The 17,362-nt window shown below is 34.6% G+C and overlaps 1 protein-coding gene across 2 annotated transcripts in view; it reads left to right on the top strand.

Annotated features, from left to right (window-relative positions):
• Positions 1-17,362, top strand: part of PPP3R1 (protein phosphatase 3 regulatory subunit B, alpha) — a 60,011-nt gene that overhangs the window by 17,241 nt on the left and 25,408 nt on the right. For both annotated transcript variants that reach the window (XM_028514576.2, XM_028514577.2), the window contains exon 2: positions 17,126-17,165. In XM_028514576.2, the coding sequence (XP_028370377.1) occupies positions 17,126-17,165 (40 nt within the window). The remainder of the gene's footprint in view (positions 1-17,125; positions 17,166-17,362) is intronic.

The following is a 17,362-nucleotide window of genomic DNA, read 5'->3' as shown; positions in this document are numbered from 1 at the left end:
TTTTTTAAATGTTGGGAGCCTCATTCCTAGAAAAATTGTGAATAGGCATGAAGGTGATTAATTGGTAAATGGACTATGTTTAAAGTTCACATACCGGTTGTTTAGGATGCAATACATTTTTTCAAAGAAATAAAAAAGGATAATGAAGATTTACAAAAGCATGTTTCAGTAATAATTCAGAATGTTTAAGTATTTTTTGTGTATTATGCATGGTAGAATAACTAGTAAAAACAAAAACAAGTGCTTGGCTCTTGCGGAGCTTGCAGTATGGTAAGGTAATCATAGTGGGTAACTGATTCCATATCTGTAAACAACTCCTTTGCATTTAAGTTAGGTCTAGTTGAAAAAGAATCTTGGTCCTGACCAGCGTGGCTCAGTTGGTTGGGGATTTTCCAGCAAAGTGAAAGGCTGCTGATTTGATTCCCAATCTGGGCACATGCCTGGATTGTGGGTTCAGTTCCCTGTTGGGGCGTGTATGAGAGGCAACTGATCAATGTTTCTTTCTTACATTGATGTCTCCCCCCTCCACAAAAAAATAAATAAATAGGATCTTAAAAAATAGGAGATAGTGTAGTTGGTGTAGCTTAGTCGATGGAGTGCAGACTTGCAGACCAAAGAATTACTGGTTGGATTCCCAGTCAGGACACATGCCTGGGTTGCAGGCCAGATCTTGAATGGGGGACGCGTAAGAGGCAACCACACATTGATGTTTCTCTCCCTCTCTTTCTCCTTCCCTTCTCTTCTCTCTATAAACAAACAAACAAATAAAATCTTTAAAAAAGAAAGAATCTTATTCCATCCACACCCACTATAGTTGTGTGTCTACTCAGAATATATTTTCCTGTGACAGACCCATGGTAATGTGGTTCATTTTTGTGTGTTCATTAAATAAGAAAGTACTTAGAACTGTATGTTACAATAAATTGGCAGATCATTTAAAATACTGCATCCATTAAGGTTATTTTAAAGATAGTTTTGTAGGGCTACTGTTGGTAATTACTCTTAGTATATCAATCTACGTAACTTAGAGTTATTATTGATCAAATTAAAGTTATACTCTTTGATATGATTTTAGTAAAGTCCGAACCTATCAAAAAAAGTAATTATTTTGTCCCTTCTGTGACTCTTAATTCTTTCTTACTTAAATTTTTCCCTTGGGTAATTTTTTTTTTGTAGGATTTTTATTTATTTATTTTTAGAGACAGGGAAAGGGAAGGAGAGAAAGAGGGCGAGAAACATCGATGTGTGAGTGAAACAAGGGTCAGTTGCCTCGCATATGCACCCTGACTAGGGACTGAACCCGCCACCCAGGCATGCGCCCTTGACCGGGAATCGAACTGGTGATCCTTTGCTTTGTGGAATGATTCCCAACCAACTGAGCCACACCAGTCAGGGCTCCTTACATGATTTTTAAAATCATATTAGAACATGAACCATAATAGAAACAAAGTAATATGTATACTCCATTATGAGAAAATATTACAGTGTAATATAGATCATGACAAAGCTATAGTAAAATACTAAATTATTAGACTAGAACCATATTCTACTGATTCTGTTTCTGTATTTAATCATTCATTTTGTTTTTGATTAATTTCTCTTATATTAGTTTTCTACTATTTTATTTTCCATGTTTTATGAACTTTTTCTTGAGTGATGAAGACTACCCATCTGTATGCCTACCATTTCAAGTTGTATCTTTGGTATGATCTTTCCCTTGAGTCCAGATTCTATACTTGCTGATATGTCTACCTGGATGTTCATAGACCCCTGCAGTTTAAAAATTGTATTTTTGAAGAACCTGAGAACCTGTAATATTTATTACTTGATTTATGCCTAGCATATTGCAATGCAGAAAGCATTTGAATCCCTGCTCCCTCTCAATAATGGTTCTGTAAAAGGGTATAAATAGCAGACTCTTGCTTTCTTTACATGTGGAAAATTGCTTCAGAGTATTAATAAGCAATATAAAGATCTAAATTCATATAGTAAAATGTACGTTTAGACAGCTCAGTAAAAATAATCAGGTGTGCTTAGAATTAATCATAGTTTAAAATGAGATGATTAAATTAGGCTACATTAAAATTAAGGGCCTCTCTTCAAGTGACACCATTCTGGACTAAAAGGACCCAGGCTCCTTGGAGAAATAGCTGATTTCAGGACTGGGACAGAGAAAGGACAATGTCTGCTTGGAACATCTTGTGCCCAGGACATAATAAGTGCCCAGAGGATGATAGGGACATGTTAAAAGGACACAGGAACCAGACTGAAGGGGAAGGACTCCCACTGGCCAAATGTGAGACAATTTAAGCATCAAATTTGATAATGATAATAAAATATTATAACTCATTAAAATAAAGTCCCTGCTTTCACACCAAAATACATATAAAAATGGAGGAGAAAGGAGAACCTTCTCCTATAGGAGATAGGCAAATAATAAATGTTGAAGGAATGACGGAATTAGAAAACTACCATATAGCAATTATATGAGTTAACCTATTGCTCCATAACGAAGTACCCCAAAATGTAGTGGCTTAGAATAACACACATTACTTCATAGTTTCTGTGGGCTTAGTTGGGTTCTCTGCTTCATGTTCTATCAGAAGGCTGAAATCAAGTTATCAGCCTGGATATGAGGTATTATATGAAGGTTTGATTGGGGAAGGATTCACTTCCACACTCAGTCATTGGTTGTTGGTGGCATTCAGTTCCTTATCAGTTGTTGGCTGCAGGTCACACTCAGTTTCTTGCTATGTTAGCTTCATTAAAGCATGTAAGCTGAAAAAGCTATTGGAAATGACTCTTGGCAAGACAGAAGTCAGTCTTTTGAAACCTAGTCACAAAAATGATAGCCCCTTAATGTTGCCAAAATTTGTTGGTTAAAAGCAAGTTATATAAGAGATGGGATTGATTATACAAGACTGTGAATACCAGGAGGTAGGGGCTGTTATCATGTTAGAGGCTGGCTATCCCCAGCAGTCATAATGTGATGAACTCACACAGAATTATCAATGGATGTTAAAAATGAATGGGTGAAAGTTTGAGGAGTAACTTGGTTATTTAAGTAGTCTCAAACTAACTTCCCATGAGACACTTATTACATAGAAAGGGGAAAATAATAACTTTGCAATGGAGAAATCTGGCAGGCCTTAACTAAGAAAACATTACCAGTAATGAGAAAAATCATCTGCCTCCTGATATCTGGGAAGAATGTATCACTTGGTGATTATTTTACTGGAAGGGTATAATCTGAATCTAATAATGATGAAGCATCAGGCATATCTGTGAAGGGGGACAGTCTACAAAATAACTGGGCAGTAATCTTTAAAGATGTCCAAGTCATGAAAGATATAAACAGGCTGAAGAATTAGTTGTTCCAGTTTAAAGCATGCTAAAGAGAGCCATGACAATTGAATACAGTACATAATCCAAGTTTTTTGTTTTTTGTTTTTTGTTTTTTTGCTATGAAGAATGGTATTGGGAAGAAAAAGATTTAAAAAAAAGAATGCTATTGGGACACATTTATGTATTATAGGATAATATAGAGTATTATTATGGAACCATAATAGAAAATACTAGGACTAGTAGAGTACATCCACAGTGTACTGGTTCTCTTGCTGTATTGGGGTGTTTTCTTTTTCATTGGTGAATCTCATTTCAAATTCTTTAAACGTCATTATTCCCTATTGGCAAAATTTAAAACAGATCTTTAAACTGTATCAACAGTTTTCACAGTGGTCCATGGATACCTGAAAATCCCCATATCATTTAGGGGGTCCACGAGGTCAAAACTGATTTCATAATAACACTAAATATTATTTGTTTTTATTCACTGTGTTTACATTTGCACTGGTGATACAAAACCAGTGGTTGGCGTAACTGCTGATACCTTACATCAGAGATGTTAACTCATTTTCACTGGGGACCGTATCAGCCTTGCAGTTGCCTTCAAAGAGCTGAATGTAATTTCAACTCCCTAACCGTTAAGGAGTAGTTACATTTACACAGTCCTAAAATTATTTCGACCTTTTGAAGGCAGTAGTAAGGCTGATGTGGTGCTTGGTGAAAATGAGTTTGACACCCCTGCCTTACATGAATCAAAACAGGGACAACATACTGTACTTGTAGTTTTTCTATTCTTCACTGCCATGCATTTGCAGTTTGAAAAAACAACAGCTTTGCTTAAGAATATCCTTGGTTAAGCAGTAAAAAGTATTTTATTAAGTTTGATCATTGTGTACATATATCTTAATATTCTGTATTGTGAAATGATATATGTGCAAAGCACCAGTTCTGCATACTGAAATTAAGATGGTGGTTTTGAGACAAAAACAAATATGTGGTTTGCAAGCTGAAGGAGCTGTCTTTTTCATCGAACACCAAAACTACTTGAGAACAACTGACAAAATCTGGTTATTCACACTTGAATATTTGGCATACATAGTCTCAAAAATGAGCAGTGAGCCTGCAACTTCAAGAAAAACAACTGATATATAGGAAACATGAAAAAATAGAAAACCATCAAATAAATAGAAGATATAAAGAAGGACAGATAGAAGAAACTGAAAAATACAATAACTGATAAAGTGGCTCAGTTAGTGAGCAGATAGAGCAGAGGAAAGAATTAGTAAACTGGCAGGTAAAATATGGGGAAGCGTCCAATCTGAACAATGGAAAGAAAATACTGTATTTTGCCATATTTATTGCGCACTTTTTTGCCCAAATTTTTGAGGGAAAAATAAAGATGTGCATTATACATGGGATTACATATTATGGGTATAACTAATGGGAGAATAATCCCGTGTATAATGCACACAAAAACATGGGTGCACATTATACACAGCAAAATATGATTGAAAAAAATTACAGAGCCTCAGGGAACTGTGAGACTATAAAAAAGATTTAACACTGTGTTACTGCATTCTCAGGAGAGGAAGAAAGAGGGCAAGGTTGAAAAAGTACTTAAGGAAATAGTGGCTGGAAATTTCCCAAATTTGGCAAAAGATGTGTAACCTGCAGATTCAAGAAGCTGAGTGGGCATTAAACAAGATAAACCCATGGAAATTTATAAGAAGATACGTTAAAGTTAGACTTCTAAAAACTAAAGAAAAATTCATGTTGAAATCAGCTCAAGAGAAATGATACTTTATGTAGATGGGAGAAACAATTCAAGTGACAGAAACCATGGAAGCCGCATTTTTCAAGTGCTGAAAGAAAAGAACTATTAGTCTAAAACCTTATATCCAGAGAAAATATCCTTCTGGAATAAAAGGGAAATCAAGACATCTCAGATGAAAGAATTATGAGAATATGTTTCCACCAGAATTTACCCGAAAAAAATTGCTAAAGGAAGTTTTAAAAAAAGAAGAGATGATAGTAAAAGGAATAGTTGGAACATTATGAAGGAGGAAAGAACAATTCAAAGTATAAAAGTTTGGGTAAGTACAACAGGTCTTTGAGTTTTCTAAATTATGTTTGACAGTTAAGTGAAAAATGTAGCATTGTGTGATGTGATTCTAAAGGTATGTAAAGGGAATATTTAGGACAGTTGTAAGTTATATATAATGTGATACGTAGCACAATTACTAAGAAAGCTGTATAAAGAGATATACTTGAAAATACTAGATAAATCAAAATGGGATTTTCAGAAATGTTCAGGTAAGCCACAGAAAAACAGGATAAAGAAAACAAAGAGAACAAAAGGGAAAAAATGGCACATTAAACTCTAACATACCCATCATGACATTAAATTTAAATGGTCTAAATATGCCAATTAAAATACATATATTGGCCAAGTAGATTAAAAACATGACCCACCTCTGCAGTGTCTACAAGAAACTCACTTCAAATGTAATGATACAGGCGTGTTTAAAGTAAAAGGAAGAAAGAAGGTATATCTTGCAAACATTAATCCTGAGGAGGCAGGAATGACTATCTTGATATCAGAAAAAGTAGACCTCATAGTAAAGAAAATTACCAAAAATAGTGAATGGCCATGATATAATGATGAAAAGATAAATCCATCAAGAAGACATAGCAATCTTAAATGTGTTTGCATCAAACAATAAAGCTGCAAAGTACAGCATATGATGCAAATAGTGATAGAACTGAATGGAGAAAAAAGACAAGTCCAAAATTATAGTTGGAGACTTCAACACCTGTTTCTCAGCAAATGATAGAACAACTAAGCAGAAAATCAAGATATGGAAGCACTTAACAATAGTTAACCATTAGTATGTAATTGATACTTACAGGACACTCCACTAAATAATGGTGTATACCACCTTTTAAAGTGCCTGCAGAACTATACCAGTAAGTTGTATGCTGGACCATAAAAACAGACCTCAACAAACATAAAAAAATTGAAATAATTTTAAATGTGTTCTCTGACAACAGCAGAATCAAACTTGAAGTCACTGACAGAAAGATATCTGGAAAAATCTTTGAACACTTGAAAACTAAACAGCACAACTCTAAATAATCCATGTTCAAAGAGGAAGTCCCAATGGTAGTAAAAATATTTTGAAGTGAATAAAAATAAGAATGCAACCAATTGAAGTTGGTGGGACATTGCTAAAGCCATGCTGAGAGGAAAATATAAAGTACTAAATGCACATTTTAGGAAAGAGAAAAATATCTGTAATTATTTAAGCTCCCACCTCAGGAACCTTAAAAAATCCCCCCACAAAACCCTGCAAAAAGTTTACCCAAAGCAAGGAGGAGGAAGGGCATAAAGGTGAACGCAGAAATAATTGACATTGAAAACAGAAAAACGGCAGAGAAAAATCAATGAAAAAAGAGCTGGTTCTTCAAAAATATCAGTGAATTGCAAAACCTCTAGCAAGACCAAGAAGAATAAAAGAAACCAATTACCAGTATCAGGAAGGAGTGAAATAGAGGATATCTCCGTAGACCTTGCAGACATAACACAATAAGGGACTGTGAATAATTTCATACATTTGACAACTTTGATGTACTAGACCAATTCCTTGAAAAATACATCTGGGTGAGATGAGACTACCCCATCTCACCCAGAATGAAATAGATAATTTGAATAGCCCCATTGCCTCCACAGCAGAAACAAAAAGGGGGGGTCAGACAAAAAAGAAACTGTAGATTCATATTCCAGTATTAATGCAGATACACAAGTCTTTAGCAAAACATAAGCAAATAGAATTAAGCAGTACATAAAAAACTATACCACGACCAAGTATGGTTCATCGCAGGGATGCAGGGCTGGTTCACTGCTTTAAAACTCAGTTAATATAAATAACCTGCATTTTTAACATGCTAACAAAGAAAAAATCACATCACATCAGTTGACGGAGAAAAATAATTTTGTAAAATTTAGTACTAATTTATGATGAAAAAACTGAAGAGATAAAATATATACAGAAGGAACTTAGTTGGATAAGGAGTATCTATAAAAACATACAGCTAACATACTTAGTGGCAAAGACTAAATGCTTTCCCCCTAAGATCAGTAACAAGGCAAAGATAATAGGCTCTCATCACTCTTTCAGCTTGGTGCTAAAAGTTCTAGGCAGTGCATAATTCAAGAAAAGAATGCAAAAGGTATACAGATTGGAAAAAAAGGAAAATTGTCCCTATTTGCAGATTGCCTACATAGAAAATTCTGAGAAACCTACAAAAAAAGCCCAAAGCAACCCTAGTATTAATAATGACTCCAGTAAGACTTCAGGATACAAGATAAACATACAGAAATCATGTTAATATTGAGTAGTAGAGAAAAATAGGATTTGCTTAGGTATGATTTAATAGATAGGTTTTACATTTTACACTGTAAAATTGAATATCAGGTATGATTATTTCTGGCCCCATTATACAGTAATAAGATCTTTAATATGGCACATTATGTGTCTTCAAACATTCACTAGATAAGTCCAAGCAAGAGTGTGATTTTAGCAGCATTTATCAGGCTTAGATATTTTTAGGGGCTTTTCCCTCCTAAAATCGTTTTGAAAGTACAGATAATGTTTTTTACTTCTCTTGGAAAACTAGTTACTGTTCAACAGTGGTATACTGTCTTGTGTACCACTCTTGTTATTGATAGCATCATAACTAATTTTTATAAAGTGTCCATAAAATCCCTGGTATCAGATACGTTGCTACGGGTCACATTTGACTTATATTGCCAATAACTTTTGCTTCTGAGATTTACTGGCTGCCCCTTTTTCACCCTAACTGTTGTGTTGGCCTGCAAAATAAAATAATAAAAAATTAAGCATACTGTATTTGGGAAACTGTCTCTTGGACCAACAAAATGCTTTTAGTTTCTGTGTTCTCTCTCCCTTTCTGTGTCCCACTCTTCCTTATATTTAAATACGTCTAGCATCTTCATTACTGGTCAAAAAAAATTTAATATAGCTTTAAGGAGCCTTGTACTCATCTAGTCTTATTTCTTCCTTGGAGAAGTCAGTGCCTAGAGGGAAGGGCACTTGTGGACTCACAGCTTGAAAAAGAAAGACTGTCTCTGGAACTCTTTTGATATCAGCTGTTTTTATCTCTTTTGATCTTTTCATTTTCTTTCCCCCAATTCACCTATCCACAGTTTCATACCGTGTTTTTTACTTCTAAGTGTAAAGAATATCTGTTCTAGAACAGTTATTAAGGTGGTCATTGATTTTTACTCCATGGGAAAAAATGGATTTTGATTGATTTTGTTGCAATATCACATTAACTGGAAAGTTGGCAAGCTTTGTTTTTCAGCAGATAAAGACATTTGGACATATTTAACTTTTCCTTCGAGACAACATTGTCCAGTATTTTTAAAATATACTTGATTATGATGATCAGTTTTGGTCCACATTAAATTAAGAATAGGTAAGTGTTTTCTAAAGAAATTTTCTGGCAAAGAAATGAGAATATTTTGGGACCTGTTTTATCTCATTTTGTTTAGAGTTACTTTGATCTTAAGAGTGTGAAGATACAAGAGAATAAAAATAAATTTTATAGGTGCATACTGTAAAGTTTAGAATACTTGCAAAGGGCATGCTGTCAGAATATTTAGATATTTATCTGGTAGACTTGAAAAGGTGACAACATTATCTTACTTGGTTATAGGCTCTCCTTGTGAACTTCAGTGTTGAAAGTACTGCTTATTTAGTGTATGTAGGACCAGATGCTTAAAAGATATGCTCATTATGAAAAGTGAGCATCAAGGAAAGTGAAAATCTAAAGTTCTTTTTTAAAGTATATTTTATCGATTATGCTATTAAATTGTCCCCTTTTTTTCCTGCCCTTAATTCCCTTCCACCCTGCACTGCCCTCCAGCCAGAATCCCCACCCACCCACCTTAGTTCCTGTCCATGGGTCATACAAATAAGTTCTTTGGCTTCTCCATTGCCTGTACTATTCTTAACCTACTCCTGTCTATTTTGTACCTACCATTTATGCTTTTTATTCCCTGTGCCTTTTCCCCCATTCTCCTCCCTCCCCCTCCCTGCTGATAACACTCCATGTGATCTCCATTTCTGTGATTCTGTTCCTGTTCTAGTAGTTTGCTTAGTTTGTTTTTGTTTTTTAGGTTCAGTTGTTGATTGTTGTGAGTTTGTTGTCATTTTACCGTTCACAGTTTCAATCTTTTTCTTAGATAAATCCCTTTAAAGGGATTTATCTTGGTGATGATAAACTCCTTTAACTTTACCTTTTCTGGGAAGCACTTTATCTGCCCTTCCATTCTAAAAGATAGCTTTGCTGGATAATCTTGGATGGAGGTCCTTGCCTTTTGTGACTTGGAATACTTCTTTCCAGCCCCTTCTAGCCTGCAAAGTCCCTGCCCCTCCTACCAGTATGGGTGAATATTTCTTCTTTAACTTCTTGGCTGTCAGACTTCCATGCAGTTTTATTTTCTGACAGTTCTGGTTATATTTTATTTTTAAATTGGTTCTTGTCCTTCTTTTGCTTGTGTGAGGAGGCACAGTGTATCTACCTATTCCTCCACCTAGGCCAGAAGTCCTAAAGTTCTTTAATAACAGGCCTTTGAAGAATTTCTTGAGTCTGCTAATATGCCCTTAATCTATGTTCTTGAACACATTGCTGCTTAAAATACTACTTAAGCCAAGTTCCTTTAGGTTATCTAGGTTTTTACATGCGCCTGTTAAATCCTTCCTTGAATAAATTTAGGACAGTGTTAAATCTGTCAAGGGATATTCAAAGGTGAGACAATTACTATCTTTGTGGAGTTTAAAATCTGAGAAGGGGACTAAATGAAGGATGAAAGGATCATAGCGGTAAAGATTGCTATTACTAAGTGGTTTCTGTTTTCTCATGGTACTGCAAGGTTAATCTGAAAAAAAAAAACGTAGTTTACAACCTTGAAATTTATATGTGTCTTACAAAAATAAAAATCTATATAGTTTTTGAATTGTAATTTATAGCATGACAGGGAACTTTACTGTTATTTTAAAGAAAATGATGAGATTTTAATCTTTCTTAACTAAAGACAAATCTGAGTGTTACACAGCAATTCCATTATACTTAGGACTTCTTGTCAAGTCTTTAAAAATCAGCTTTATTGAGATGTAACTTAGATATAATATTAATAAAATTAACCAATTTTAAGTGTACAGCTAATGTGTCTTGGCATATGAATATAGTTTTGTAAGCACCACCACAATTAAGGCATAGAGCATTTCTTTTACCCTAATACGTTACCTGGTACCCCTTTGCATTGAAGTCCAGCAACCCTGGATATTTCAGTAACTATAGCTTACCTTTTCTAGCATTTACAAATGCAACCATGCAGTATGTAACCTTCGTATCTGGCTGTCTTCACTTAGCATATTGCTTTTGAGATTTATTTATGTTGTTGTGTGTCAGTAGTCTTTTCTAATCATTACTGAGTAGAATTCCATGTCGGGATACACCACAGTTTGTTTATCAGTTTGTATTGTTTCTTGTTTGGATTATTAACAATAAAGCTTGTATGAACATATAGGTACAAATCTTTGTGTGGACATATATTTATTGCTGAACGTAATGTTAAACTTAATGTTAAGAACCCACCAAACATTTTTTTCCAAAATGGCTGTGCCATTTTGAGTTTCCACCAGCAATGTATGCAAATTTCAGGTGCACTCAACATTTTCACCAACACTTGGTATGTCAACATTTTTATTTTTAGTTACATATACTGTAGGTGTGGTTGTTAGCTTTCTATTGCTGTGAAACAAAATATAAACTTAGTGGCTTAAAACAGGACCTGTTATTTCATATTTAGTTCTGTAGGTCAGAGTTCAGGACAGGTTCTCTTTAGGGTATCACAAAGTTGAAATCCAGATATCAGCCAGACTGAGTTCTTGTCTGGAGGTTCTGGGTAAGATTCTTAGTCCAAGCTCTTAAAGGTTGTTGACCGAGTTGAGTTTCTTGTAGGATTGGGTCTCTGTTTCATTGCTCACTGTCAGCTGGCTCCTAGAGACTGCCTGCATTCAGTGGCACATGGCCCACTTCATCTCCCTTATGCTGAATTCTTCTCATGCTTTTCATCTCTGACTTCTCTCTGTTTTTAAAAGGCTCTTGTGAGTCCAAGAGACCCACCTGAATAATCTTACCCTAAGTTCAATTGATTTGGAACTTTAAGTACATACACAAAATCCTCTTGTAGCAGAATTTAGATTATTGTTTGAATAACTGGGAGACTATATACCAGGGGCTGGGAATTTCAGAAGGCCACCTTTGAATTCTGCCCAGCACATAACCATTTATTTGTTACACATTTTCAGCAACATTTCACATGTTGGCAACTTTTAGCCATATATATACACTAGTTGCACATATAGTGGTATTTCATTGTAATTTTAATTCAGATTTCTCTAAGATGTAAAGCATCTTTTCATGTGCTACACTATCATTGTAAAATTCAGTTCTTTGTCTTTTTTTATGTTAATATCCATTCATTTCAGCATCATTTTTTGGCAAAGAATTTTCCCCATTGAATTACTTGAACACCTTTGTCAAAAATTACTTGACTGTGTGTGTATTAGTGTGTCTGTGTGTCGTTCTTTAAGTCAGAGAGAGCAAGTTCTTCAAGATTGTTGAATTTCAAAATTTTTGGCTACTTAAATCCTTTGTATTTCCAAATACATTTTAGAATTGATTGATCTCTGTAAAATATTTTACTGGGATTTTGATTGGGATTGCTTTTATCGGTAGATTGGTATGAGAGAGTTGTCATTTTAACTAGTTTTCTGATCTATGAACATGATGATAATAGGACTTTGTTTTTTTAAAGGTCATGTTTAGTCTCTTTCAGCCGTATTCCATAGCCTTCATTGTATAATCATTGCACACATTTTATTAACTTTATCACTGGGTTTTTGTATTTTTGATGGTTATCCAAATGGAAGTGTTTTCTTAATTTCTTCTCTGTTGCTTCCAGAATTTCTTGCATCTTGTCTTACTGTACTGATGCAGATGTCATTATCTTGTTCCTGATCTTAGGTAGAACCAATCTAGTCCTAAACCATCCTATGATGTTAGCTATAGGCCCTTTGCAGGTAGCCTTTATAGATCAAGCAAGATCCTTAGTTTGCTGAGTTTTTCTAACTTTATCACAAATGAGTGTTGAAATTTGTCAGATGTTTCTATTGTATCTGTTAAGACGGCCATATGGTGTTTTTTCTTTTTTTATTCCGTTAGTGTAGTGAATCACGTTGGTTTTGAGTATTAAACCAACCTTGCATTGTTGGGATTAATTCTCAGTTGGTCATGATTTTTTTTTTTTCTGGATTTAATTTGCTCAAATATATTTTTATTTTTAGCCTCACATGAGGGCCTTTTTTTCTTTGGCTTTTTTAGAGAGAGAGGAATGGAGAGAAACATGGATGTGAGAGAGAAACATTGATCAGTTGCCTCCTGTGTGGCAACGATCGTCTGTGCCCTGGCTGGGGTTCGAAACTGCAGCCTAGGTATATGCCCTGACCAGGAATCGAATTCTCAACCCTTTAGGTACAGGATGATGCTGCAACCAACTGAGCCACACTGGCCAGGGCAAATTTGCTAAAATATTTGTAAGGATTTTTATATCCATCATCATGAAGGAATATTAAAGTGTAGTTTTCTTTTTTGTAGTGCCATCGTCTGATTTTGGTATCAGGATAATGATGTTCATAAAATGAGTTAAGAACTATTTCCTCCTGTTTTACTCTCTGAAGGGATTTACATAGTGTTGGTATGTTTTTGAACTTCAGATATATTATAGTATTGACCATTGAAGCTTTCTTTGTGAGGCTTTTAACTCAAACTCAGTTTATTTTAACAGCTATAGAGGGGTTCCGCTTATCTCTTTTTTTCTTGAGTCAGTTTCAGTAGAATCTATCTTTCAAGAGACTCATCCATTTCATTTAAGTTGTGCAATTTTCATGTATTGTTTAGAAAATCTTTTATTTTTCTTTGAAGTTCTTGGTTTTATTGATTTATCTTTCTGTCTACTTTGTTTTGTTAATTTCTTTTTTCTTCTTGCTTTGGGTTTAATTAGTTAATTTATTTTTTTAGGTTTTTAAGGTGGGAAGAGTTATTTGTGTTTTGGACTTTTTTAAAATGGCATTTTCTTCAAAATGCTGCTTAACCTGTATCCTGTAAATTCTGATAGGTTCTGTTTTCAGTCTATTCAAAATATTTTCTGATTTCTGGTCATTTCCTCTGTGACTTATGGGTAATTAGAATTGTGTTGTTTCATTTCCAAATACTTAGCTATTTCCAAATATCTTTCTACTTTAATTCCATTGTAGTAAGATAATATATTCTGTATATTTCAAAACTTTTAAGTTTATCAAGAGTTTTTAAAGATTTTTTAAAAGATTTTATTTATTTATTTTTAGAGAGGGAAGGGAGGGAGATAGAGAGAAACATCAATGTGCGGTTGCTGGGGGTTATGGCCTGCAACCCAGGCACGTACCCTGGCTGGGAATTGAACCTGGGACACTTTGGTTCCCAGCCCGCGCTCAATCCACTGAGCTACGCCAGCCAGGGCTTAAAGATTTTATATATTTATTTTTGGAGGGGTGAGGAAGAAAGAGAGGGAGAGAAGCATTGAATGGTTGCCTATTGTACACGCCCTGATTGGTGACTGAACCTGCAGCCTAGCCATGTGCTCTCACTGGGAATTGAACCCAGTTTGGACCTTTTGCTTTGTTGGGAACCCCGGTTCAGACCTTTTGCTTTATGGGACAATGCCCAACCAACTAAGCCAATCTGGTCACGGCTATTGAGAGTTTTTCTGAGGCTCAGAATAATGTCTGTCTCTGTCAGTGTTCTGTGGGAACTAGAAAAGAATATTTTGCTGTTTTAGGACATGTGAATTGATAGTGTGTTCAGACCTTCTGTAATGTTACTGATTTTTTTGGTCTACTTTTTTTGTCAGTTACTGTGAGAGAAATGTTAAACTCTATTATGACTGCTTTATTTTCCTTTTCAGTACTCTTAAATGTATAAAATAAAAGGCTTCTTGGGACGCGATTACTCTGTGGGTGTGCAGTTTTTCCCCATGTATCCACATACCCACCCAATTCTGGGATACCAATTGGGTGTCCAATAATTTTGCTTAATTCTGACACAATATACCTGGAGATAGCATCAGATTCCACAAGTTAAGGCTCAGTCCTGCAATACTGCTTCTGTCTCTCCCCTTCAGATGCCAGTTGCAACTTTAGGTTGTTACTTGGGGCTCTAGATGTTCAACTGGCTGTAGTTTGGAGGTTTTGAGGAGCACTTCTTCGGGTTTGATTAATTAACTAGAACAACTCACATCTCAGAGAAATATTTTACTTGGTAGATCACTGGTTTATTATAAAGGAGCTAACTCAGGAACAAGAAGATGGAAGAGACACGTGGGGCAAAGTACAAGGGAAGGGGCAAGGAGCTTCCCATGTCCTACCCACCTAGGTTCTCCAGTCTCCCTGTATCTGCACGTTTGTGTTCAGTACCCTCGAAGCTCTCGGAGCCCTGCCCTTTTGGCTTTTTATGGAAGGCTTTATTATAATACATAGGTATGATTCATTGGATCATTGTCATTGGTGATTGGTTTAATATACAGCCCCTTGTGCTCTATTTTTAAATAATGTAATGTTTCTCTCCTAGTGTAAGCTTGACAGTGTATACATCCATTTTTCTGTCTCACATTTGTGTTGCTGTTGTCAAAGATTTTACTTTTGCACCTTATATACCATACAATGCATTGTTACCATGTTTGTGTTAAATAGTTTAAAAATGAGGATAATGTCTTATATGTTCCTGGAAAAAGCATTTTGCTTTTATGTTTGAAAGATATTTTTGCTGGGTATAAAATTAGACAGGTTGAGGTAGAAATAACTTTTTGGATATATGGATTCCTAAGCTTAGAAGAGAGATGAGGCATTCAGTCAGTGTTGGTGGGAAAGTTCTGAGGAGTCCTAGCCAGGTTGCTCCTTGGCTCTTAGTGGATGCTGGCTAGCAGGCAGTGATACATGATGGACGGCATCATTTATAAAGAATTGATAACATTGTCAAGGTTGGTGAGGTAGAGAAACAAAAGCCTGGATTCTAAGTCCTCCCTGAAATTCATATAACCCTTTTGCTCTCACTTATAAAACAGTGATAACATTAATTATTTAAAAACTCAACAGTGATGATCCAAAGTGTCATTATACTCTTTTTAGAGCCTTGCAAGAAACATAATTTTAGGTCAGTAAAATAAAATTTTAAGCATATTTTAAAAACATAGGCATGAAAAAATATATGAGGCAGTAAAAGATAGGAATCATGGTAAGAATTTCTTCTATCTTTAATAAGTATTTGATATTTAAAGTGATCTAGTAAATTAACCATTCTGGAAAGTTGCAGTTATCTGCTATAAATTTCAATTATTGGCAACATGCTAAGAATTCAAGATACTAAAAGTTTAATTTACTAATAAACTTTTTTAGACTTTAAATTTACATAGAATAAGAGATTATTTTCAGAGTTTGAAAGCTATCCAGCAAAATTAAAATGGTTTTTCGGAGTATCCAGTAACTTCTTAGGGTATATAAGTAAATACAAGAATGGATAAAAATAGGTTAATAGTAAATAATACAAGACTAAACTGTTCCATGTACTCAAAACTGTAAACCTACCTTTGCCCACCCGTGTATTTAAATGTCAGTCATATTGTACAGTTATTGTCAGTATTGGATTAATAAGAGTATAGGATGCATGGTACTCAATTTCATCACTAAACTTTAGAAACTCAATTTCCATTGCTTTAAATTCTGTGGACTTTTAAAACAGATCTTCATGGTTTTTGCCTCATCTGGATCTGTTATACTTAGAATTTTGACCATTTTAGATTTAGAAGTACTCCTGGTTCCATTACTAATCAAATGGTGTGATCTACCAGCGTATAACCTCCCTGGGCTTAGTTATCAAAATTTATTCGTTGTAAGCATTGACCCAGGGCTATAGTTTTTCTAGAGCATTTTTCTTCTTAAATAAATTTCATGTAGAATCCTAGTATAAAAAACAGGTAGTTGGTTATATATATATTTTAATAAATTAGGAGTTTAGAGAAATTATATTAACTTAGAACCTATCCATAGGATAAGATGTCCCATGAAAAGAAAAATCTGAATTGGATGTCTGACACTGGGCCCATTTCCCTATTAATATTTTTCTTATTTTAATCCCACAGCATGTAGAAAATTATGTTTCAGTGCAAGTATAAATGGTAATAGGCTTTTGCTGTTTTTTTTTTTTTTCCTAACAGCTTTGTAGTCTAAGAAAACTCTTCAATTAAATAGAGATGGCTGGAGAAGACTTATTCTCAGCTCTACCCCAGCAAGACAAGTTAGAGCATTGATAGTCTGTAGTGTGTTAAAATTTGGTATACAATATGTTTATGCTATTAAAAATATTGAAAATAAATGTTAATCAAATGTCTGTGTAAGTCTTAAGAGTCAGAAATGTGACTTAGGCCTGTTTGATTCAAGAGCATTTCCTATTGTACACTTTTTTAATTAAAAAATACAATTTTTAGATCTAGATACATTAGTTTCTGGCTTATTTCTCTGTTTTGTAACTCAAAATGTTTAACTTTGTAAAGAAATTTGTGCTAATTTTTCTAACTAACAACTTTTTTTTTTTCCTGCAGGGAAATGAGGCAAGTTATCCTTTGGAAATGTGCTCACACTGTAAGTCAAATATTCTTGTTATCAAGAATTTCTTTCACATTAACATAGCTCTATATATGTATGTATATCATATTCTTCTATATGTCTGTATAGCAAAGTTAGCTCATAATTATCTAAAATGGGTAGTAAATTTGACTTATAGTCTTAAGTAATCAGAATAGAGAAATATTTTATGGACTTTTATTATTAGTATCTGC

This window comes from Phyllostomus discolor, chromosome 6, assembly GCF_004126475.2.
Source record: "Phyllostomus discolor isolate MPI-MPIP mPhyDis1 chromosome 6, mPhyDis1.pri.v3, whole genome shotgun sequence".
NCBI classification, from domain to species: Eukaryota; Metazoa; Chordata; class Mammalia; order Chiroptera; family Phyllostomidae; genus Phyllostomus; species Phyllostomus discolor.
This window is presented reverse-complemented; position numbering and strand designations above follow the sequence as displayed.